The 24,609-nt window shown below is 51.0% G+C and overlaps 1 protein-coding gene across 24 annotated transcripts in view; it reads left to right on the top strand.

Moving 5' to 3' along the window:
- Positions 1-24,609, top strand: part of MSI2 (musashi RNA binding protein 2) — a 238,815-nt gene that overhangs the window by 130,237 nt on the left and 83,969 nt on the right. For 17 of the 24 annotated variants that reach the window (XM_066979801.1, XM_066979806.1, XM_066979805.1 and 14 more), the window contains one exon: positions 11,190-11,238. In XM_066979801.1, coding sequence (XP_066835902.1) covers positions 11,190-11,238 — 49 coding nt within the window. Of the gene's footprint in view, positions 1-11,189; positions 11,239-18,317; positions 18,512-24,609 lie in introns of all 24 variants that reach the window. The other 7 variants (XM_066979792.1, XM_066979789.1, XM_066979813.1 and 4 more) reach the window with 1 other exon arrangement.

Genomic DNA, 24,609 nt, shown 5'->3' with positions numbered 1-24,609 from the left:
GCATAGTAACGCAATACTTGTCTTATCTGCGCACTTATTCAGCAGGTATTTACAGAAGGGCAGTAGGAAGCTCTTTAAACTCTATCCTGTTACTTTGCTCAGGATGTCGCTTCATCAGATCTGTTTAGCTGTGTCTGTCCGACACTGGGGCTGTGCTCCAGAGGCATCTTTGAAGACCCACACCTTGGTTTCCTGCGAGCAGGGTTTTTCTCTCTGTGCTCTGTAACAGGCAAAGCTCTGAGCAAGGCTTTACTGCGTGGCTCGGGGGTGCTGAACGAAAACTGTAGCTTATTGCTGCTCATTTAGTGGGTAAGGAAACCTGTGCTTTAGTGGTTTTTGTTTGTACTCTCAAATATGGTGCAGGGGCACGTGGTTGCTTTATTCCTCTGCAGGTTTCGTGAGCGGGTGAGGAGGAGCTCAGGGTAACGCAGCGATGCAGGACGCGGCCCTGGTATTGCCACGCGAGTTGTGGGGTGCTGGTCCCTTGATTCCAGAAAGTGCTTAAAAGGAAAATGTGAAAATGAAATTGTTCTCTTCAAACAACACATCTTGGGCTTAACTGGACTTAACTGCACTTAAAATTGAGCCACACTTAACAGGAATTTTCATGTGTTAGGGATTGTTCCCAAAATAGTCAATGCCTGATTTGGAGTCCAGTGTATTCCACTTCATCTGGTGCTCAGGGAGATGAGTTCCGATGCTCTTTCTGGCATGTGGCTTTTAATGGTCTCTCTGCATCTAGTTATTTGGCGTGTTTGTTTGTTGTAAACAAAACAGCTGCTCGCGTTTTAGCGTTGCATCAGTAGGGAAAATTCTGGGTTTGGAAAGAAAAGACTGCACGCTGTACGTAGCGCACGTCATCCAAGGACCTGCAAGTGCTCCGCAAATATTTGAAGCTCCCTTTGCCACCGAGGGAGGCTGGCGCCTCGTTTGTTCTGGGCGTTGTGCTGCCCGCCTGGAGCCCGGGGAGGCCGGTGGCAGGGCTGGAGGAACATCCGAGGCCTGGAGCTGCCGGAGATTTGGATCTTCCCGATTTGGAGCTTTGGAGCTTCCCAGATCTGTGCAGGGCAGGCAGCATGGCTCAAGTATTGTTTGGAAAAGAAAACAGATTGCAACTTTGCAGTGCTAATATGCAAACGAGCACTGTGAAGGGAGGAAGAATTATTTCTGCTGACGGCAGCTAATGTGCCGTGAAAGTAAAATCACAAACTGCCTCGCACCTGGCTTGCTGAAATGCTGAAGGAGCAATGTTCCACCCGGTGCTCCGCGGCCGCAGCGCTGCAGAGCCGTGTGAGCAGGAGAGGTCGGGCCTGTTCCTGCCCCTGGCTCCTGTCAGGGCGCTTGGGTGGCCGGGGGGACTCCCGAACGCTGGTGGGGACGTGGGGCTGGTGAGACTCCATCTGAGAGCCCCTGGCTCTCAGAGTAAAGGAGCTGGGATGAACTTCAGTGTTGTCAGCTCTTGTGGCTGTGCCTTCGCTCTCGTGCTGCTTGATAGATTTAAGCTTCAGTTCAGAGCGATGTGATACGGAGATCTCTGCATTCACTTTCTAAAGAGCAAAGTGCTCCTACGTTACACCTGGAGAAGCTTAAAAATGTAAACCCTCATCTGTGAGTGCCAGAAACAGAAAGAATATTTAAAAATTATTGTGTGCATTGAAAAGTATTGCGTGCATTTGTCTTGTGTTTTTGTCTGGTGATAACTCCTGCAGGCAGGAAGAGAGGGCAAAGGGCTGGCAGCAGAGCAGAACTCACAAGAAAAGGGGGAAAGCACTTGTGAGAAGTAACTCTGTAGAAAATAATGCATAATGCATGCGTATGCATGTGTCTGCATACAGGGAGGCAGGATGCCTTCGATAGATAGAAGAGGACGCATGCGAGAAGTGAGAAATCTCCTGATTCTGGCAGGGAAACAGAGGTCGAGATTTCAAGGGTTGTGTTGGCTCTGGGACCACACACGGGTCACTTAAAATGGCTGTAGCCCGAGTTCCCTTTGAGTCCCACCCTCTTCCTCGTCTATGAGGTGGGTAAAACACAAGGATGTTTTGAGGCAGGGTGAGCTGGATGTCTGTCAGCGAGTTTGGAGGCTCTCCAGCAGACGTTTTTAACGAGATGTGTCCCGGCCTCTCTGGTGCAGGGCGGCGGCGGGAGGCCTGAGAGGGAGCGGGGTCAGGATACGCTCCTTGTCCTGCGTTGTAACGCGTACGGGAGTGTTCCTAGTTGTTGACGTGCGTTTTAAAGTTATCAGTTGCTCCCTGTCTCATACTGTAGCACGGACCAAGTTTGATCACAGAAGAAATTCCCATGGCACTGATTTCTGACAGAAATATGGATTGGAGTCGCTGCTCTAATTCACAAGTACGTTTTGTTAACCGAGTGCTACAGCTTCGTGTAAACATGCGTATCGTGTGGCATCGGATCGGTCTGCTTCAAGAAACGGGTACGGACGTCTGCTTTTTGTCCTCTGTTTCATTGGCTTGTGCTGTTTTAAAGCAAGCAGCTTTGGGAAGGGGGGTGAGGCCTGCCACTGCGCTTGTCCCTGCGTGTGGCGGGGACGCCTGAAACGCTGGAGAGGGAGGAGGCGAGCGGCTCCATGTCCTGCCGTGCCCACTGTAGTGCGGGGTCTGCCCTCGGTGGTGCTCATGGGGCTGACCCTCGCTGTGGGGCTGGCTCCGACTGCCGCTTGGGCTGCCCCTGCGGTGGATGCCGCCCGCGGGCAGAAGCCACCACGTGGCAATGGCTCCCCCTGGCCTGGCACCTGACGGCCCGTACCAGTGCTGAGCCACGGCCATACTGGTGCTGGCCACCTCAGGACCTGCCGGCTGTGGGTGACTTAATGCTGCAGCAGCGGCGTATTTGTCTCCTTGTCGAGCTGCAGAGGTAATGGTGTGTCCTGCCTCGCCGGTGTCTCCTGAGGGTAATTAACACAGAGATGCCGTGGTGCTCAGATGCTGCCTTCTGTGGCCGCGTTCGTGCCTGTGTTACGCTGGTGGACAAAAAAAGGGTCATCCTGGAAGCTTTTGCTTTATTTATAAGGCATTTGTCATCTGTGTTGCCATCTGGACGTGTTTCAAGTGCATCGTCCCTGAGTGGCACCGCTCCTGGCCCTGAGGCCGGCCCTGAGGTGACGGAAGCCACAGGCATTCAGGCACCACCCTCAGGACAAGGCACTGCTCTTTGTGGTGAAAATTTTAGTTCATTGGTACCAGTCTCCGTGGGTGCAGGGCTGTAAGTAGCACAGCACGCAGCCGGCTGGCCCTGCCCTGGCTCTGGGGGTTCGTGCTCATAGTGACAGCGTGCAGCCCCCTGTGCCTGCCGTGAGGGCCGCGTGCTCCCTTGGCACCCTTCTCCGTCGGGGTGTCGCGGCAGGGGCCTGCGGCTGGGTGCTGGCTACCCACAGCGCTGCTGCCCCGTGGGCAGGAGCAGCCGGGCGTCCTGTGGCCTCCCGAGTCACGGCCTCCATGCCGGCTCGGCCGCCTCTGTTACTCCGCTTCAGAAATGCAGCGCTGGACCCTATTTCCCCGTCAAGCTAAGCAGACCCAGGGGACGGCTGCCCGCACGCTGGCGGGCATAAATTGTTCTGGGCAATTAGACCTGGCTGCAGGACTTGATTGTGGAGATCAGAGCAGGCCCAAGGCTTTGCTCCGACCGAGGCAGGCTATTCTGTCTCCATAAAAGCACAACAAACACGTTCGTGCCCTGAAGCCGATGAGGGGGCAACGCTGTGATGGCCCTGCTCTGCTCCCTGTGCTGCTCTTGTCTGCAGCTTGATTTCCATTGCGAAAGGCGTCCCTGAAGCACCGGGGTGACAGGCGCTGGGGACACCAGGGCCACCTCGGGCACTGCCAGTGCCTGGATGCCGTTAGGAGCTGTGAAGCTGTCTCCTAGAGAGGCTCCTTCTGCGTCCCCCTTCTTTGCAGTGACCTGTGCACCTCCCTGGTGGTGCTCCCAGCTGCCTGAGTATTTCAGACCTTTGGAGAATTGTCCCAGGAGTTTATACAGTGCCTTCCCTTCTGCTGGATGGAGGGGGTCATCAACTCAAGCTGACGTTACGCTGGCTTACTGGCACTGGCCCTGTTTGCTTTCTTCCTTCCTGTTTTCACTGACTTTTCCACAGCTGGTCATGTAGTGCCCAGCAGTCCTTGTTGCCAGAGAGCTGCCTTGATGTTTCCAAGTGCTTTTTGCAAGAACCTTGACTTCCCACTCAGTGGTGTTAGGTAATGTGTGGCAGGCCAAAGGGAAACTCCCAAGAGTCCTCACTGAGTTTATAACCTGGTCGGAGAGTGACAAACTACCTCGCTTTCATCAATACTTCATATTATTAAGGAATTAGCATTAAGGAATTCATGAGAAATTGTGTATGGAGTCATGTTTAATTTGTCCTGCTGTGGAAAGCTTTTTTTTTTCTTTTCTGGAGAGCATTAGTCATTCCAGCATCGCCCTTGGTAGAGTAAGTGTTGAGTAACGTCTTGGCTTTTCACGGGAGCGTTTTCAAGTCCGGGAGTAGCCACTGTGATTTTTGGCAAGCAATTGGGATGCTCTTTGCCATGTCACGGCTGGTGAGCAAGCCCCGAGATTAACGTGATTGAACGACTGTTTTAATTTCAGCCCTGATGGAGCAAAATTAGTTACAATGATATGTGTGTGTTGAATAAAATTGTAGTTTTATTAGCTATAATTGCTGAAGAAGACTTTTTAAAGACTTGACTGCTGGGGGGAAAGATTGCTAGCACTGGAATTTGTTCTTGCACAGTATGGCATTGATTATTATCGCGGCGCATAATGTGCTAGCCCTTGGTTGGTAAGTCGTCGCAGTGCAACGCTGGGACGCGCCCAGCGAGGGACCCCACCGTGCGTCCCCAGCCCCTGGGGAGCGCTGCACGACTCGTGACAGATCCGCAGAGGTTGCCGGCCTGGTGCCATGCACCCGTGGCTGCAAGTGGAGCTGTCACGGTTGGTGCTTTCGGCCCTGGCGGTCCCCAGCCGAGGTGGTGGCCATCGGGGCCGAGCTGTCGGGTGCAGTGGGATGGGGACCCACCACCTCCCGGTGGTCGCCTCCCCTCGGCCGGGCTCCGGATCCTGAATGGGCACCGCTGAGCCCGAGGAGAGCTCAGGAGGGAAGGGGCTGAGCTGGGAGGAGGGAGGGTGCTCGTGATGGAGAGAGAGGAAAAGGTTAAAGTATTTGTTTCTTTGTTTAATTCCATTGTAATCAAACCCAGAGGCCTGGTGTGGGGGAACAATTTTTTCTAACTGTCTGGCATGCGATATGCATTTGTCTTAATTTATGTGGGGGGAGGTTGTAAATCTGCAGAAGCGCAGTGCTGGCGCTTAGATTTCACATGCGTATTTAAAATAATAGCACCTGACAGTTTACTAGGAGCTAAGAGGTTTTTCTGCTTCAGAAAGCAAAATATTGTAAGAGTTGTGCAGTTTGTATAAATAATTTGAGGAATTAGGCCAGAATATCCAGCACACTTCTCTGGAAGAGCAGAAGACGTGATAGACCTGTAAAGTTTGCAGACCTGGGGCAGAGGGGTAGAAACGCAGCCCAGACATGTAGCTGAATGTAATTTCTTTTCTCGGAGGACCTTATCTGGATTGCCACAGTGTTGGGTTGCGGTGCGTTATTTCGCCTCCCTGGCCTCATTCTGCTTTACCTCGAAGGGATGGAAAAGGTGGCTTGAGAGTGCTGGAAGTGAGCAGCCCCTGCCAAATCCGTCACAGCTCTGCCGTGGGGTCCTGGGGGGCAGGCAGGAGGGACCCCACCTGCTCTGGATGTGTCGGGAACTCGGGTTTTGGATCAGGACAGCCTTTGCTGGGCTGGAGGAGGAATAAAGGCCGCTGCGTGGTCATGAGTTATAGCTGTGAAAGTCGGTGGTTTCCCCATGGAGGTGTTACTTGAATGAGCAAACTTGATTCAAAGGGAAAAAAAAAGAACTTGGAATATGAAATAGGGGCTGCTGTTCCTCCCCTGCAGCATGCAGACACCCTGTAAATAACCACCAGCTTTACAGGCCGCCTTTACAGGAGCTGCCCCTGGGCAGGCCGCCCCGTGCAGACGCAGAGCAGCGGCAGCGCCTCGGAGCTGTGCCCTGCCCGGCCGTGCGGGCGGCTCCGCAGGGGCGCACGCTGATGTTGCTTCCTCTCCTCCCCAAACTGCTCCCTTTCCGGGGGGTTGCCCTCTATCCTGGGTCCCGTTCCCGATCCCAGAGCTTTCCCAGTGCCACTCTGTGGTGGTCCCACGGCGAAGAGGCACTGCGGGGTCTCCACTGGCTGCTGGGGAACCGGTTACATTTTTGGTCTGATTTCAAATGCCTTGGCTCAGCATACAAATCCGGGTTGTAGAACAAGACCAGAAAGGAACTTTTCCAGAAAACGTCCAGTTTCAGTCATTCCAGCTTTCCAGCTAGGTTTTCACTGATTTCGGTGGCAGCAGCTGCGGTGGCTGATTCAAATTACCGTCCTCCGGAGAGGTGCCGAATTGCTGCTTATCTTTGTAGAAGATTCAGCCTGTTCATTAAGGCGTGAGCAGCGATGGGCTGGCACCAGGTTTGATCATCTCTGACCGCTCAGGACTGCCCTGCAGAAAACGAGAGGAGTTGAAAATCCCTCAGAGGAAAGTGGGAGGAATGAATAGAGAATATTGTGTATTCCAGTTCTGGCTGGATCGGTTGCATTAAATTCAGAGCCTTTCTGAGCACAATTAATAGTCATTTTATTTAGGTCATCCTGGTTTTGTTGCTTTAAATATATGTCGCCATTAAGGTGGAAGAAAATCAAATACATTTATCTCTGTGAATCCTTTTGTGAACTGGTTGGGCATATTTTAAATAACCCAGGGAACTGTTAGGATTATTAAAGCCTTTGGCTCCTCCAATATTTTTTTTTCTTTCCTCCTCTTATTCCCTATTCCTCCTTCCAGGCAGTGATTAAAGAAGTGGTATAGCCCTTCCTTTCCTTAGAGCCCCAAGTGGATCAGAAAAAAAAGGTTAAATAAACTAAAACCCATTACTTAGGCTTCATGTAAGAAACTGGGTCTAAACTGGATGTGTGTGGGGCGTGCTGGGACAGGGGAGAAGTCTTCCGGACTTAGGAAGTGTCCGTTTGCTCCTGGCATTATCCGGCAAGTCCGTCTGCCTTTTCTTTGCCCTAAGTGCGAAGACTCTGTGTTTATTTTGTAGCGCTCCCATGTGATGCTCATTGTTACTTAGGATTAATCAGCTCCTTTCAGCCTCCATATTGAGCCAGAGCGCATCAGAAGACGGGCACCCGTTTTGGGGTTGCCCGGTGTTCCTGGCCGCTGGCTCCGTGCCGCGGGACATCCTCGTGGTCCTGCGCAGGCTGCCTGGGAGCTGGCTCCAGGGGGCCGCCTGCACAGGCAGCCCCTCACGGGCTCCGACTGCGGGCTGGGGGTGAGGCCACGGGGCTGAAGACGCGCCTGGGGGTGGGGATGGGGAGGGCAGCACTGCAACCGGCTGTCCTCTGCACCTGGGGGGGAGCCGGGGCTGCTGCTCAGGCGCATGGGGCCGAAGTTCCCCTGGCTTCCAGTAGCACTGGGTGCTGGCAGAGGTGGCCTTGAAGCGCTGCCGGGGCCTTGTGAAACCCTGCATGTTGCTGCAGGTGGATGATCCTGCTTCGGGGTGAAGCTCTCCGCTCCGGCTCCACTGCCCGTGGTACGGAGGCTGTGTCCCCCCTGGCCCTTGGGGTCTGCCGGTCGGTCCCGTGGGTCTGTGGTAGGCAGGTGGTCGGTCCTGGGTGCATCCCAGCCAGGCCTCGGAGGGGGGATTGTCTCCAGTCCTGTTTCTGCCCCTGCAGAAAACATCCTTCTTTTCTGTAAGCAAGGCGTGAGCTGCGTGTTTTGAGTTGAGGTCTGGAAAACGCGCTGTTCGAGCAGCTGTGAAATACTGGGCAAGCAAAGGAACCTCGTCGTGGCGGAGGGGGTTAACTTCTGGGCAGCCACAGCTCCTGAGCCTGCTCAGGTTTCATTGAGTTGCATCTATGTTGTTTTTCTTCCCTTGAAATAGGGATCAATTTGCTTACTACAGGGTTTACTGCCGGTTACCTTGACTGTGTCCCTTATTTCTCCTTGATGAAAACTTGAACAAGCCGCTTGTGTTTGATTCACAGAGAACCGTGAGAAACGGGCTGTGTGTGTGAGGCAGTGTGGTTTTCTCATTCTATTCAGCCCTTTGTATATTCAAATTCTTCTAGTTTCAGTTCTTGCTGTTCTGCCAGATTTCCATACCATTGATGGGTTTTCTGCATTAATAAGTTTCTTTCTCCCCCTCCCTCCCATACCCTCACCACCTTTTTGCAACTGGTGAAAAGTTTTTCTAAGCGCGCTGCCCTCTCCGTATTGATTTTCTTCTCCTGCTTGTCTAACCAGCTCTTAGATGTTTTATTTTGCAAAGCGTTAATAGAATTTTTCTTTTGCCATTGCACTCTATCTATTCAGGAGGTTTCAAGAAGTCTCATTGTGTCACTGGACTATAGAGGAAAGAGGCTATTCTTCTGTTACAATGGCTGCCCTAAAAAATAACGCAGGGTGGGGTAAACTCAAAAAGGGCAGAGACGGAGATAAAATGTTCTGACCTTAGGAGACAGAAAAGATAACCAATTAGACATTGTTGAAAGGGCACCAGCTGGCCTGATGAACACCCCCCTGATTATTTTTTCTTAAAGGCGTGCTTGGTCCAGATCTGAAGCTCAGCTGCAGGGAGCCAGCTCCCCCCTTCCAGGTTCTGGGTTTGAGCCCGCGGGTCTGATCCTTCCCCACGCAGCTGCGCGCCCGGCTCCGGCCCCAGCAGCGGGTGCAGGGGGAGCCGCGCTCCTCGGGGTCCCGGCCGGCACGGTGGAAATCTCCTGGCTTAGCCCACGCCGCCTTGGCTCCTTACTGCTAATAAGGGTTTATTTGCATAAAAAAGATCTCTGCCAAGACCATCGTGCCGGTGGAGCGGGGCCTCGGTACACATGGCACAAACTCTGTTTTGCTGCGGGGGGAGACGCCCGGCACGCCGCGGGTGGGACCTGCGAAGGCCTCGGAGGGCTCCTCGGGGCTCCGGGGTGGGACTCGAAGCAAAGACTTGGGGGTGGGAGAGGTGGTGGAGCTCGCGGAACGGAGTGGTTTGCGTGGGGTAAAAGGGTGGTCGGCGGGCTCGTCTGGCCTGAGGCTGAGGAAGCCACAGAGCTGTAGGAAGCAGCGTGAGGTGCAGGGTGTAATTCTGCTTCCCAGCGAGGCCAGGGCCTGTGGGAATGAAAAATAAAGATTGCTGCACCAGCGTAACCTCAGAGCAGAGATAAGTGGTTTTGGTAGGGTGAAGGGGAGCCCTGTCCTTATCTGCCTTCCGATATTACTCAGACCTGTGAGTTTTCTTCTTCGAAGTGAAGAAAGACAGCAGGACAAATGGCTTTGTGCTTAGTGTGGTTTGGAGTTTTCAGTGCCTCAGCATCTTTAGGTCTCGTGCACGATGGGTGTTCAGGAGGCATGCCGTTCCCCGCCATCTCAGGGTGTTGCTATCACATTCTGCAAACTCCTCTGAAAAAGTTAAGAACAAGTTAACCAGCGACAGGTTTTAATAACGTCCAGGTATAGCGCAAGGTTTTGCTGCACTGCATTTTTATTATATCGTGGAATGTGTTTTAATACAGTAGTTAAGAGAGGCTCAAGCTGTGTTTTTACCACCTTCCCCAGGCATGTCTCTGCTCAGCCAAGGCTGAGCCCGTAATTTAGCACAGAAGCAGGCTGAACGCCTGCTCCCCTGCATAGGAGCACTCCAGTCAGCCTGGACTCCCCGAGCCAGGAATTTTCACCAGGTGGGAGCTTTCAAATCCTGCTCTAATTCCAAGATCGTGTTAAGGCAGCAGAATCTCGCACGGGCACCAAAAGCGATCCCACCTTGGCATGGAGTGCTGCTCCTCTGCCGCCTGCAGCAGCCCGTCAGTGCAGGGACACTGATGGGACTTGCAGCTAACCTGGAGGAGAAGCTGCGGCTCCGCGTAGCCGGGGCTGCCCCCCCCCGGCGTGGTTTGCTACACGAACACATTGGCAGGAAGGAAGAGGTCAGCACAGAAGGGAGCACAAGCTGCTGGGATGAAAGGTAGACCCGTTGGTGGCACTGTGCAAGGTGAAGAGAGAGTGTAACTGCATTGTAAGTCACTTTTCCTGAGATAAATGATTTATAGAAAGCCAGAATATAAAAGCGTGAAAATCTCATAGAAATTACTGAGGGGGAAAGAAAAAAAAAGCACAAAACTTTAAAAGATGACCTTCCCCCAATGTCTTCCTCAAACAGTGATGCAGGTTCTTGTCAACCCCTGGTTTAAAACAAGGAATAGGAAGGCTGTAAGTTTTTTCAGAAGTTTTTTCAGAAAGGCTGCACGGGACCTTTCCTGCAGCGTGCAGGACTGACCTGCACCAGCCCCTGAAGACTCTGAGCAACAGTTTAAAATGTGATAGTGCTGGAAAATAAATCCCAGCACAACAGTCTTCTAAAATAAGTGTAAAATTTTAGGTGTGGCTGCACGGATTAAATGGAGGTGGAATAAATCATGCAAATAGTAATGAAAGTTGAAAGCAATTTGGTTGCACTTCAGTACGTTTCATCAGTCATCTCTCTTCTGAAGTGGAAATGCCAAGCCTGATGCGAATTAAACTTTGTCCCTCCTCCCTCTCCCCTCTTTCCTCTAGCTTTTCAAAAGGCCTTTTGAAAACCTCTGAATACCGTTTTTTGGCTGACCAGATTTTACCCTGCTCATGCTCCTTGAAACCTCCTAATTCTCAGCCAAGACAGCGACTCTAATTTGGAGAAGTCGTGGGTGTGATTTGCATCCTCAATTCCTCTCTTGGTCCTTCTTTATCTCTCTAAGAAAGGGAAAAAGGCTGAGGAGAGGCATGGCTAGGGACCGATGAGAGGTGGAAGAGCTGCTTAGAAGTTTGGCTTTCCAGGGCAACAGAACTTTTAATGTTCACTTTTCTGTGTTAGGATCAAATGTCAGCTAGCATGTGTTGAAAGCAGCAGATTTCCAAAAGGCAGAGCTGACCCTGAGCACGAGGAAGGAGATCTGATGTATTGTTTCTGTCTACCTGAATTGAGGCTGCTCCTGTCTTTGCCTCCCCTTCCCAGTTTGTTTGTGCTTTGTGAACTGTGCAGCCGGTGTGTTAAAGCACGCCTCTCCCCTCTTGTGTCTTGCAGGTAGAGGACGCCATGCTTATGTTTGACAAGACGACCAACAGGCATAGAGGTAAGAGGGAACGGGAGCTCAGACGTCCCATTTTGTGACAGCTTCTGCGTGGTGAGCACAGCCAAAAATCAGTGTCAGCACGATGACCCATGTGGCTAAATTCAGCGGTGCTAAATCAGCAGAGCTCTTTGTGTGCGAGATGGCTCCCTCTGTCCTGCAGGTGTACAGAGGAAGGGTTGCTCGGCGCGTAAGGCCAAATCTCGTGTGGGTTTTCTTTTTGGAGGTGACTTTCCTGATCAGTCTAATGAATTCTCTTTGGGAGGATCATCGTCAGGCTCTGCAGTGTCCCTGCTGACGGTAAAGCTCAGGGAGCCCTGTGGTGAGGCTGCAGGGAAGGGGCCTGAGTTAGAACAGGGCAAAAAATCCCTCTGGGTATCTGCTGTTGGTCCTATGGGACGTGCATCCAAATGGGGTGCACTGGATCTGGGTCCACCCACATCCGCAGGATACACAGGGGTTGTAGCAAGGTGGCTGGCATTAGAGCAAGCTGGGCGTAAGGCCAGTCGGGTTGAGACACCAGGATATTAAGGTGTTAGAGCCCTCTGTCAGGGCTTCCGGCGTGCTGGAGGTTTGAAGCTCAGGGCTGCTCATCCTCCGGTGTTAACTCGGAGCAGGATCTCCAGGAGAGGAATTTCCCTCCGCATATTTCACAAGACAGACAAGGTTTCATCATTGCTTGTACGGTTCTGTGAAAATGAGCCGAGGGTTATTTGCAGTGTTACGGCCGTGCCTTTCAGTGGAAATAAATGATGCTGCTCTGTCTCGGGGTGAGCAGGTGATGGCTCACGCCATGGCTGCGGGGCGCGGAGCTCCCAGGCAGGGCAGCCCGGCAGCGGCACCGCCGAGCTGCGGGGGGTACCTGGCACAAGGAGCGGTGCTGCGGACGGGCTCTGCGACCCTGCTCTCTGAACGAGGTTGGTTTTACGCTGCCGCCCTCCCCACCTTACCAAAGCGTGTGTTGTGAGGCAGCGCAGCGAGGCAGTGTGGCTCCTGCCCCCATGCGACCGCAGGGACGCGTAGCCCAGGGGTTGGGCTCTGCCCCTCGCGCTCCAGCCTCTTACACGTTCTCGTGCGGACTCGTTGAGGGGGCTCGTCTGAGTGATAACTTATTGTCTTTACCACGTTTGTTTTAGCTTCTTGGGATCACGCAATCATGCATGTGGCCCCTTTATTTAGGGAGCCTGCCAAAAGGTGTGAAGTAGCCTGCATCAGGTCAGGCAGTGCTGGGAGCCCGGGGAGCGGAGAGGGGAGCAGCCCAGAGTGCTCAGCCGCTGCCCTCATGCCTCGTCTTCATCTCGGCAGCAGCATCGGGAGACCCAGGCCCCCGGCGCTGCCTCGTTTGTTCACCGGTCTGGTATTCGCCTTAACAAGCAACCTAGCGCGAGCGGTGGGAGAGTCAGGCAAACCTCCAAGATAACATTTCCTCCCTCCAGCAATTCCCTCCCAGGCACTGATCCCTCTCTCAAGTCCAGGATCACAGTACCCAGGAAAATTCAGCAGCACTGAGCAAAAGGCTTGCTTGGAAAGCTGATCTCTGAGAGCCAGGGGAGGCCTTTGAACAGCCAGTACCCATCATTTGGTTATGGGAGCCAAAACCGTTGCACAGTTTGGGAAGTTCAACCCCTGACAGCTTCCTTTTATATCTGGGGAGTTTCCCATCCTCTTTGCGACCACCCTTAAACAAGCCATAAAGACCATTCACTGGGTTCAGTGCTGCGGAGCTGCCGCTGTTACCGCGGAGCCGTCCCCACCGGAGGGGAGGCCGCAGGCACGGGTGGCTCTGCACGGCACTGGCATGCCCTGCGTCCCTGTGGGGACAGGGTGAGAAAGTCCCTCTCTGCTGCGGTGTCCCGAGTCCCGGGGCAGAGTCGTGGCTGTGCCAGCAGCGAGCCCTGCTGCTGCCGCTCAGCTCTCTGTGGCCTCCTGAAAAGCTTCTGCCCAATGTAATAGGGCTGTGCTGCCAGGGCGGGCAGGAGGCCACGCAGGGACACCAAAAATAAGAGAGACCAGCAGGGGAGGGTCAGATCCGTCTGCGGGGCTCTTTTCCAGGGAGCAGGCTTACGCTTCTGCTGGGCGACCGATGGCGACTGCTGCTAACTGCTGGCATTAGCCAAAATTCCTGCCGGCACCAAGCCCGGCACGGTGCCGAGTGGCACCGCTGCGGCTGAAGCAGCTGCCCCACAGGCACCAGAGACCGGGCTCTGGGTCTTCACCTCTGCCAGTGAACGGTGGAAGGAAGAAGCAAGAGTAACAAAGTGAAAGGTAGAGGGTCGTCTTTATGCTCGTGTTTGAATTTCGCCAGTCTTCTCAGACGTTTTTTCCTTCTCCGTGCAGGTAGCTGCCACTAATCAGGCTAATGAACTGGCTAGTAGGCTGTCATCATGAAGCGAGTTCTGCTGCATCGATCGTTTATAAAATCACCCCAGATTTTACAAATTGTGACATTCTGATTGTGTTGAAAACATGTTTAAAATGCAGTAGCATGCAAGCAGCGGTGTTAATGGCAATTCTTAAAACCACTTGCGGGTTGCAATCTGTATCTTCAAATTAGCCGAGGGAAGGAGAAATGGCAGATAAAATATCCACTGTGGTTTACTGTAGTTAGTGTATGCCTGGAATAATCAACGTAGGCAAGGGAAAGGGAAAGTATTAAAATTCGCTCCCTACTGCTAGAAAGGAGGTAAATTTCCTTGCAAGCAAATTGAGAATGTTTGTTGACGTACTGCTGGCACGTGTGTGCTACTCGTGTGTGTATCCTGATAGCGTGTAACTTGTCTGCAAGCCTGGCACGGGATCCACATCAGTACTCAGTAAAATTAATGTGCAGACTTAACCAGACATAGCCAGAAGCCTTTTCAAAACTGCTCATCATTGAACATTTTTATTAATGCCTCGGGACAGCTTGAAAGCCTCACCCCAAATAAAACATTGGCCTTGCCAGTGGAACACAACTCTTAGAACATTTTAAATGTCATCAAGGTAACCATTTTGTTTCCTCTGTTGATGTATTTTTCTTTTCCAGTGTCCAACCATTCCTGGAAGTTCTCTAAAGAAAATAAGAGCATTACTGCATTCTGTGCTCATCTGTCTAGCCATATTAATGGGAGGCTCCAAATTCTGTGCGCATTTAATGGGAAAGGTGGTTACTTCTTGGAGTATTGTAGGTAAAACAATCTCTGGCTTCACTGGGAGACAGTGTCATCTTGCGAGGCTTCTCTTCCTAGCTTGGTCATTTAATTTTGATAGTGCGGATGCAAAGAACTAGCACTTAGTGGCTCTGAGTCGGCTTTGTTAAGGTGACATTTCTTTTTAGAAAGGGTAATTTTGTATTTCTGCACCTTGTGCTGTACTTGTGCATTTCTGTACAGGGATTATAAAACACAAAAGTTCCGTAAACACCCTGGAAAATCACTTTCATCACTTTCTTCACTGCCTAAAATTTCATAGAGCTGAAAATTACTGGGTCAATCTTGAAAGGATTTAGTAATTGGAAAGAAGGAAAAAAAAAAAAAAGAGGGTGGTGTTATTTTGTTACCCTTGCAAAGTGCAGATAAAATCTGGAGTTCAACATTAGTTATTGATCTTTGGGGTTAGAGGGAGCCTTGCAAGATGATGATGTCCTTCTAACTTCATTATGTAGCAGAGCTCCAGCAAGCGTAGCGACCTGCTGCGAGCAGGCAGAGGGGGCCGGAGGGGCAGGAGGGCCGGAGGGGCAGGAGGGCCGGCCTCCTCGCCCTTGTGCTTTTCCCCGCGCCGGGTGACCCGCAGATCCCGGCAGCGGGAGCCTCGTTTGTTGTAGCCATCAAAGCTGAGCAGAAATGCTGCAGCCAGCGGGGCTGCTCGGAGGAGGGAGGGAGGACGTGTCAGATGAAAGGTGTCTGAACCGAGGGGTGCAGGAGCGGGCTCGGCGCTCCCCTGGCTGTTCCAATTTAGCGGAAAGGAAAGTGCAGTGGAGTGGAGTGGCTCCTGATTGATAAATTCGCTTGGCAACTCCCCCTTCTCCCCTTTCTTCCTGTGGCTGTTAAGCACGTAGGTAGAGAAGAGTCAAGAGGAGGTGAGATAGCGGTTAGTTAATGCGATGGGATGCTCTTGATCCTTAAATGCTCTCCACGGGCATGTGCCTGCTTTGGGCTGTGCTTGCCTTGCCCATCTGCTGCCTTGGAAGCCATCGGCAGCGTCTGCCACGTCAGTCCCACGTCTTGAGTGTGCAGGAAGAAAAATAAAGATTTTGACTGATTGAATCCCCCAAGTTGTAATTGCTGGTATTAAATGTAATGCTATATGTTTTTCCGAGCCATACAGCCCCCAGAGTTATTTTCATATCAATTAGCTCTCTCACGTGGTTGGGAATGGCAGGGGAGAGAGGAGAGAAGTGACAGCATGTGATTTGGGCTTCTTTAATCTTAAAACTAAACAAAATTAACGAAAGACAGGCTGTCGGTGCGATGCAAACAATATCCTACGTGTTTGGGCTTAACCCGTCTCCAGCTGACGGGCGTTTATCGTGGCAGACCTTTCAGTGACTCGGCCTGCTGCAGGCCCGCTGGCGGTGCCGTGCCTCCGCCGGGCTCCTGGTGTCTCCGGTGCAGAGATCAGCGTGCCCGTGAGAGGAGAGCCCTGGGGGCTGACCTAAAACTGCAGAATCCAAACCAAAAGATTCGTGCTTGCCTTCTCCCGGCTGCTCGCCAGCGTGGCGTGGCTGCCCGTGCTGCTCCACGCACGCACTCAGCTCCGCCGCTTCCTTGCCACGTCCTCCTCTCGAGGCAGAGGGGAGGGTTGAGCCCCGTGCTCGTGCCGTGCCTATCTGGCAGATCGCAGCGCGTAAAGGTAATTGTCCAGGTGGAGGCGGTTGGCATAATCGCTGTATTTATTGGAAGAGACAGGAGTGATGTTGTTAGTGAGATATTGTCTGTGCCGCAGCAAAGGATGATGCTTTTCTTAGGAGAAAAATAGCCTTTTGTGTTGTCCGACTGCCAAAACCTCCGTTTCGTAGTTGACCTCTGAAGTTATAATTGACATTTTTATAGATGAGATATAAATATAATTAAGAGTCACTGCAGTTATTTGTTTATCGCTGTCTCCCTCAAATAAAGCAAGGTCATGTGCATTTAAAAATACATCTCCAAGCAGTTTTGAGCAGACAGTGTTTAAGATACGTGGAAGTAATTGCCTAATTTGGTCATTTTCAGCGTAGCTTTTCTTGGCAGCGGTGTGCCAGTAGTACCGTGCGCTCGGAGGGAAGCGCGGGAGGAAACCTTTTGTCTGCTCACGGAGCTTTGCTTTTAGAAGGATGGGGCTGAAGGGAGAGCTCCTGCTTGGCCAGGTTTGACACGCAGGATTTTGGAAAAGCATCCACAATGATGGTGGTGGTGTTTTTAGCGCATAAAGTGCTTTAAGAGCTTTGGATGAAAAGTGTGACGTAGGACATAAATGGAGGTGGTATTATTATTATTATTGCTCTCCTAGATGAGACTGGCTTTTATTCCCTTGTCAATTTTATCACTCCATAAATGGGACTCCAGAGAGTGCAGTTGTTTGGAGAGAAGCGCTCGCCCTGCTTCGGCTCGTCCGTACGCACGTTCCCTAGCCGGTGGAATTCATCCTGGGGACCTGCGTCTTGCAGCACCGAGCCCGATTTTAACCCCTGGTGCACGGAGACACCGCGCGTTTGTCTCCTGCAGGAGGCACGGAGGGCTGGAGGGAAGAGTAGCTGCAGACAGGGCTTTTTATAGCGACTTCAAAGCAAATATTTGCTTCCAAACTTCAGAGGAGGGCTGTGAAGATTAATTAGTTAGTATTATTTACCATTTACAGACCTATCAGTGAAAGTAGTGATGGCTGAGCTACAGTGCCATCGTTCACACCTATCTGTTTAGATTGCAGTTATGACATGTGCCATATTAATATTTCATGTGTGTGTGCTTTTAATATTACATCCTCACTTATAAATATTCATGTCGTAAAACACATTAATGGCTGCAAGGCTGAAGAATGATATTCACAGCTCTCTGCTTTGTATCCTGAGTTCAAACCCATCCCAGGTGGGCAGGAGGAGGCGCCGCGGTGGCTGCGGCTGGCGAGGTGGCGCGCGAGGAACGGTGGGGCCGCGTCCCGCCTGTTCCCATCTGGCTTAGATCTCTCCCCCTTCGATCTCCCCCCCTTCACTGCGGAGCCCATCGGGGACACTGCGAGCTCTCCATGCCCCAGGCAGGGGTGGCTGCACCCTTCGGCAGGCCCCACACCAGACCCCCAGGCTTGATGCGCTTGGCGCTGCTCACCGGTTGTGTGTCAGTGAACACAAAGCAAAAAGGAAAAGCTGCCAAATCTTGGATCCGTCTCCCCTGTCTTCTAATTTCCTGGCCAGCGGCTACTGCTGCTGCAACAGGGCACCTTACGTGAGGTGTAAGGATAAATGCATTCACGCCGGTATGAGCCCTGCGTCCCAGCAGACCCCGTTTCAGAATAGCAAATAAGGCTCCTGGCCACGCTTTTCAAGGCGATTATTGAACGTCTCGGGTGGTTACAGTCATTCTGCCCCCAGCCTCATGCTGTATAACGCCACCTGAGGCTTGGAATAATTGCCCGGCTATGTACTGTCTGTCATACCTTATTGCTTAATTTTATACCAGTAATGAAAATTACATCCAGAGGAGGAGAAAGAGCGAACAGCTGCACTGGCCAGGACGCACCTAAGGAATAGATGTGTGCAAATGCTTTCTCTAAAGAAGGGGAGAGACTCGGCTTGCCAGCAGCACTCGGGAGATGGCTTGACATTTTTATTTTCTTGTTTAACAAACAAATGCAATAATAATAAGGAAAAAAAATCCCACCAACCTCCAGTAAAGGTTGCAAACATAGCGCAGCAATTAGTTTGAAAGTCTCCAGTTACACAACCAGACTTTAAGGTAAATGCCAACTTAAAAGTACATTGTAAAGGACAGTGGATTTGTAATGCTCATTTGTATCTTGTCTTTATAGTTAACTTAAAAACAAATTATTTAATTCCCTCTTCCCAGAGGGAGCCTCGTGTAGCCAGACCTTTTTGACCTTCTTAATTTATCTAGCCTCCTTTCAATTAGCTTTAATACAGGCAGTGAGAAGAGGAGACATTGACGGAAACGTGCAGGCTGCTCCGCACCCTCCTTGCACGAGGCGAGGCGAGGGCAGGCGGCCCCGACACCCTGTGCTGAACAGGACCCAGAACAGAGCCTGCAGGAAGGGAGAGGCGTGCAGGAGGAAGGTCAGCGTTTACTGTGGCACCTGTATACAGAAGGTATTAAATAGCTTTTCAGATAAGCCTTCTGAAATCACTGGGATGCTCTAAATGATGGCCTCGCAGATCACCAGAGGCTGATAGCCAGGTGCCTCGGATGGGAAAGCAGAGACACAGGAAGGTGGGAGCTGGCAGTGCTGGTCTTGTAGAAGGTGTCGGTGTGGCACCCAGGGCTAGGAGGCAGAGCCACCAGCAGCAAGCTGGGCATTTCCCTCCCACAGAACTTCAGTTAATAGTCACTGTCTCAAAAAGAGAAGTCTTCCCATTCACCTAGTACTGAACAGTATCAATAACTTAATGTAATTAGACTACGGTAGTATTGGAGAGTGCAAAGTAAATCAATGGAACCTTTCTCATCTCTGAAAGGTTCTTCAGGAACCTTAAAGCAAGAATTGTGCAAACATTCAAGATATATTTTTTTAATTATGATAACGGTTCTGTTGCATGTGTGGAAAGTCAGTACGCAGGGGCTCGGCTGGGATGAGTGTTTGCATTAGAAGCAGACAATGTAATCTTCACAGCCGAAGCTGCATTGAGAAGACAGTGAGGTCATTTTAATATGCCTTCAGTTTGCTATCTTTATTGTCACTGCTGAGCAGCCAGTTTGAGCGACAGATAAATTAGCAAAAATCCTGATGATCTGTGAATGGAAGGAAACCCTAAATGCCGTGAACAAGTTCTTGCTTATGAATCTACTCAGCTGATGAAACCAAAAACCTTTTGCCTCCCAGAATGCAAGAACGAAGTGATTAGCAGGTAGTGCTTCAAGTCTTGTGGGACTATTTGAAAATGTTAATTGAGGAAAGGCCAGAAACAGGAGGAGAACAAAATGCAACATTTACATAGATGGGCAGTCTTAATACAATGAGCAGAATTAAAATCAGCAGAGTGACCTTGAGAAAATAGGCAGCTACTTGCAACGTGCCTGTGCCCAAAAATATGATGTGAAAATACCGAAACATCCTGCAGTTTCCCTCCCTAATGCATTGTTTTCTTTTCCCAGTGGATCGCTCAAAGTGTATTGGGTGAAGCTTTTTAAATACACCGCATGGGTGGGGATTTTATTTTTCCTATCTGTGCTCTGTATCTGCTGCTTTTGATAATAAAGCTTTTAGAGCACTTCTACCGAACGTGGGGAGGGCGTTCTCAGCAGCCTGGCAAGGCCGAGGGAGGGCGAGCCGTAGTCAGCGGTGTCACCGGGAGCGCTTGGCGTCCCTCCGCGTGCCGGCGTCAGTCCCCTCTGTCCGCTGCCACCCCGTCGCGGCCGGTGCCCGGATGCTGCTGAAGCCTTTAATTTTCCAAGGTCACTGCCATACGTACAGCCTCCCGGTGACCTGTTTCCACGAACAGATAACATCTCCTATCCCAAAACCTGGAGATTCAGCAGAAATGCGGTTGCACAAATATGCTGGCAGCGCAGGGGAAGCTCTGCCAGGCTGCCCCTGGCCGCTCTGGTTCCCTGGGCAGTTCTGGTGGGGGGCGAGGCGAGGGGCGGCCGGGCTGGGCGGGGGTCACCCCGTGGGGGGGTGCGAGCTGCTGCCCCTGGGCTGCTCGGCGCGAGCCTCCGGAGGCTCCGCTGCTGGCAGAGGGCTTGGGAGCGGGGCGTGTAGATGGAAACAACGCTACCCTACAATTAACGGTTTACGGCTCTTGCAGGGATACATTCTACCTAATCAATCCCCTTGTATTAGCAAATTAGAAGCTGTTAAAATTACCAGCTTAGATATGTAAAAGGCGTACCGCAGCAGCAACGCCTGTGCCTGCGCCGTGATGCTGCTGCCGTCCCGGCTCTGGCCTGGCTCCTCGCTGCCACCCCGCCGGCCTGCACGGGACCCCGCAGCTCAGGCTGCTGTGGGAGGTGGGCCCAGAAAGGCCAACGGGGAAAGCGCTGACTTCATGAAACCCTCCAGCTCAGAGTTCTCCTCCCAGCCAGCCCGCAGTTAGCAACAAGGGAAGGCAGAGAGGTCTCCAAACAGAGTAATCCTGCCATGATTTCATCTTCCCCTCTTTCCCCCTTCAGGTGAGACCCTTTGTGCTCGCTCCCCAGGTGTCTTGCGGCGCAGATTTTGGGTTGGGTGGCGTGGAGGGACGGCAGACAGCTCCTCACAGGCTGAGCAGGAGGGGGCTCGTGTGGCTTGCACCGTTCCTTCTCGGTGCCCTCTCACCTGTACTTGAGGCTGGTTTTCCTAAACCGTTAAGTTTGGACTTCAGATTTCTTTAATTAGGTTGATTAATATGTTCTGGCAAGGAGTGATTTTGCTTATTCTGCATGTTTGGGGTTTTTTTTTAGTATTTTTTTTTTAACCTATAAGCTGATGTAAGAACATCTGGCACTTTTTTTTGCTGGATCTGATAGAATAAATAAGTTGAAAAACAGCTTCTTGCAAAAAAACACAGGTCAGCGGATTTGGTGGGGTTTGTGCTTGTTTTTGGTTTTTTTTTTTGTTAATTTATTGAGCGTTTTCTGGACCAGAAAGAGTACCTTAAACTAACGTGATGATTTGGAGATTATTCTCCATTTAAAAACTCCCGTGAACACTAACCACTTTTCCTCATTTTCCTGCTTTGGTAGAAGACCAGGAGCGAGCAGATCTATAGCAGGTACCCGCCCAGCCCTCCACGGAGCGATTTCGAAGCCCTTTGCACACGTGTAGGGAATGAAGCCCGCAGCGTCCCCTTGAAAGCAGTAGGTTGTAGGGAGCTCGGGGCACGGCGAGGTGAATTGGCTTGCCGGCGCTCTTGTCAGAGCTGAGAGCGGAGCCAGGGCGGGCTCCTGGGCGGGTGCTTCCACCATGGCACCGTCTTGCCGTATTTACTCTTGGTGGGACTATCACTGGCCCCAGCGTGAGTCACTGGGGAGCAGCGTCCTCGACTTCAGGCAGCGAGCACCCGGCGCGAACACCCCTGGGGAAGTTGTGCGGGTCTCTTCTGTCAGCTCTGCTCCTCCGCACCCACTCAGCCGACTAACAAAGGAGTGAGGACATTTGTTTTCCTCCAGCTTCTGGACGTTCCCCGTAATTGCAGGAAAACAAATCAGATGGCAGAAGTGTGGGATTTGTTTTCTTGCAGACCAGCTGCCTGTTTCCCCCCTGCCTGGGTTTTCGTGTGACCGTTTGAGTGGGTTTTGGTTTGTCCCTCACAGGGCAGGAGCCTGTGCTGGTTTTGTCCCCACGTTTGGGGTTTTGGAGGCTTCAGAAGCGGCGTGTGGGTTGGGTGGGGGGAGATGGCGGTAGGCTAATAACGTGCCTGGCTGCTCTGGGAAGGAGCAGCTGCGGAGGGGAGATGAGAGCAGCTGTGGGTATGAAATTAGTCATTCTATGAAGAAATGGATTTGATAAATAATAAAACAGTGGTATTAACAACAGATGCTTTCCAGGTCAGATGACTTTGATAAAAGCACCCAACAACCGTGGGTAATGGTATGAAAAATATATATCTATATTTATAGGTCTATCTATATGAAAAGGCCTATAAATAAACGTGTGCTTGCGCAGAGATGTGTGTGTACATGCTTACATGTAAATGTACCTGGCATTTCATCTCTCTTTTAAGGTGACAGTGAAAGTTCAACGCAGACTTAGAGACTTGCCAAGAAAACCTGAAATCTGATCAATGCCTCCCGCATCTGGAGGCTCCCACCCTGAGCACTGGCTGCATTTGTTTTTATATTCATACCTTTTCATTTTGATAACTGTTTTGATTTGTAAAATACTATGCCTTATACAATGTTTCCTTTATGATGATTTAGTATGCTCCTCTTATCTTTCACCTTAAATCTTTGATAAGAGCATTTTAAAAATGAAATTGCTACCTGACACCATTATCAACCGTTGGCTGCCTGCCAGAGGAGAAGGCATTACCCAGGCGGAGGCAGGAGAGACGAGAGACTTCCAGAGCCGCAGCCAGCAGCGCGCAGAGCTCCCGGAGTGGCGCTGGGTGCAGGTACCGGGCGAAGGAGGGCGAGGAGCGGGGCCGAGAGCACTGCAGGACCCGAGCATGGCCTCTGCCGCCCGCTCCTTGCCCCACGGCCCCACAGGGGTAACACCGGCCGTGTCCAGGTGATGGCACCGAGTCCGGGCATTTCTCTCTCCCCTCCCTGCTGAAGCGTTGGTGCCGCGAGCTGGCCCATCAGCGGCGCTTGGCATGGCAGCGGGGCTGCTTCGTTTTCCCCACAAAGCCGTAAAAGCAAACCTGGGGCTCAGGTTGCCTTTATCTGGCAGCACAACGTTGCCTGCGAGTTTCCAGCACGTTCATGTAATTGAAATGTTTTTGGATAACTGTTCGTTGTGCCTGCTGAATGTAATTTATCAGTGGAAAGGCATCAGCAGTGGGAATATCAGTAAATAGAACTGTCTGACATGGCAGGTCATTTTTATTTTAATATAGTGGATTTAATGAACTCTTGTCTTTATAATTCATGGTACTTGCAGAATGCATCCATTTCCCCTCCTTAATGACGTTAGTTACAGATCTGTCCTTTGTTAGAGGGCTTTATTACAGCTGGAGACCTTAACTCTCTGTGAGTTGTGGCGATGCATCCCCAGCGCGAAGGGTTGTGTAATAGATTGTTGCCTTTTACGTTCAAAACTATTAGCGATAAACACAGCCAAAAACTTCCCCGAGTACTTCATGCATTATTAATTATTATTATTATTGAAGCTCCTGAAAGGTCGTTTGTGAAGACCTGTGCTGTGTTTTGCCAGCTTACCGGGGCTGGATCTGGGCTGCTCGCGCAGTGACACCTTGCTGCTAGCTCGTGCGTGCTCGAGTGTTTGGGTCGCAGCCAACAGAAGCCCCCAAATCTGCTGTCAAGTGATTTAATAGCATTTGTGTCCAGCCTAACCCAATCTATCTCACCTCGCAGAGAAGAAAAAAAATAATCCTGCATCAAAATTACTGCTTTTGGAACTGTCTTGTCTCTTTTGAGTAGGAACTGGAGACAACTAGACAAGCTTCAATGAAAGCGAATAAAGAAACATTACTTTCTGAACACAATCTTCTGTTACCAGTCACTTTTCAACAGACATTCAATCAAAATGCTAATAGCAAAGGCAACAAGGGAGTGAGGTTATTGTAATACTAATTGATAGGCTGCAGGGATGGGTTTTGATAAGTGCTGCTGAAGATGTATTTTTGAAATATGATTCTCTTTAATTACAATGATACTAATAAGAATGAACAAATGATTTAATGATAGTTTTCTAGGTAATGGCTTAAAGATTTTGTTCAAGTTATTTTGAAGGCTTTTTTTAAAACCAGAAATTACGAAAATCACCTTAAAAATAAAGCCATAGTGGAAGGTAGTGACTTTATCTAGACTTGTGTGGCTACTTTGCATCAAAATTAATGCTGTCAAATATGAAGCTCTTGAATACAAAATCCAATCATTTGTTTATACAATAGACTTTGCTAAAAGCCCGTAGTTGAAGCCACATCGCATGGAGGAATGCATTTAATGTCTAATGCTTAGAATAATTAGGATCAATTATGCCAGCCAGAATTTTAAAAGATGTTTTGAGGGAGGGCAAAAATGTGCTGAGGGGTGTTCAGTACGGCTTTAAAGTGCAGCTAGGGTACCCGTTTTGGTCGTCCTGCCGGAGGCTGCTGACGCTGGCTGCTGGGAAGCTCCAGACGAAGCCACCGCAGGTGACGGCGCGGGTCCCCGGTCGGTGGGCGCTGTGCCAGCGGGCGCCCTCCTGCCTGCTCTGTGCCCCGGGAAAGGGGGGACAAAGGAAAAGGGCAGAGCTGTCACTAGCGGGCTGCCTCGGCTTCAGCTAATTTTTGATGAATTAATTGATAAACAAAACAAAGAAGGTTGTTGTTGGTTTTGAGTGGGGGTTTTGCTTTTGTTGACGTGGGTGGGGGCTTCTCTGGGGCAGGGAAGGATGCTCTCTGCTGCCTTTCAATTTGTCAGGCTCTCTCTCAAAGATCTGCCAGAGAAGAAAGGGTAATTAATAGGCTTGAAGTCATTTCCGATGTGTCAGTATTTCTGCCTTGCTTCCAAGTGATAATGTTCGCTGGCTCGAGGCCTCCGGGGAGCCTTCCATCTTATTAACTTGTCTAGGAGAAACAGTGAGTGGGGACAGCTTGGGCCAGTG

This window comes from Anser cygnoides, chromosome 18 (assembly GCF_040182565.1).
Source record: "Anser cygnoides isolate HZ-2024a breed goose chromosome 18, Taihu_goose_T2T_genome, whole genome shotgun sequence".
Taxonomy (NCBI): Eukaryota; Metazoa; Chordata; class Aves; order Anseriformes; family Anatidae; genus Anser; species Anser cygnoides.
Note: the sequence above shows the minus strand (reverse complement) of the source record. Positions and strands in the feature narration are given on the sequence as shown.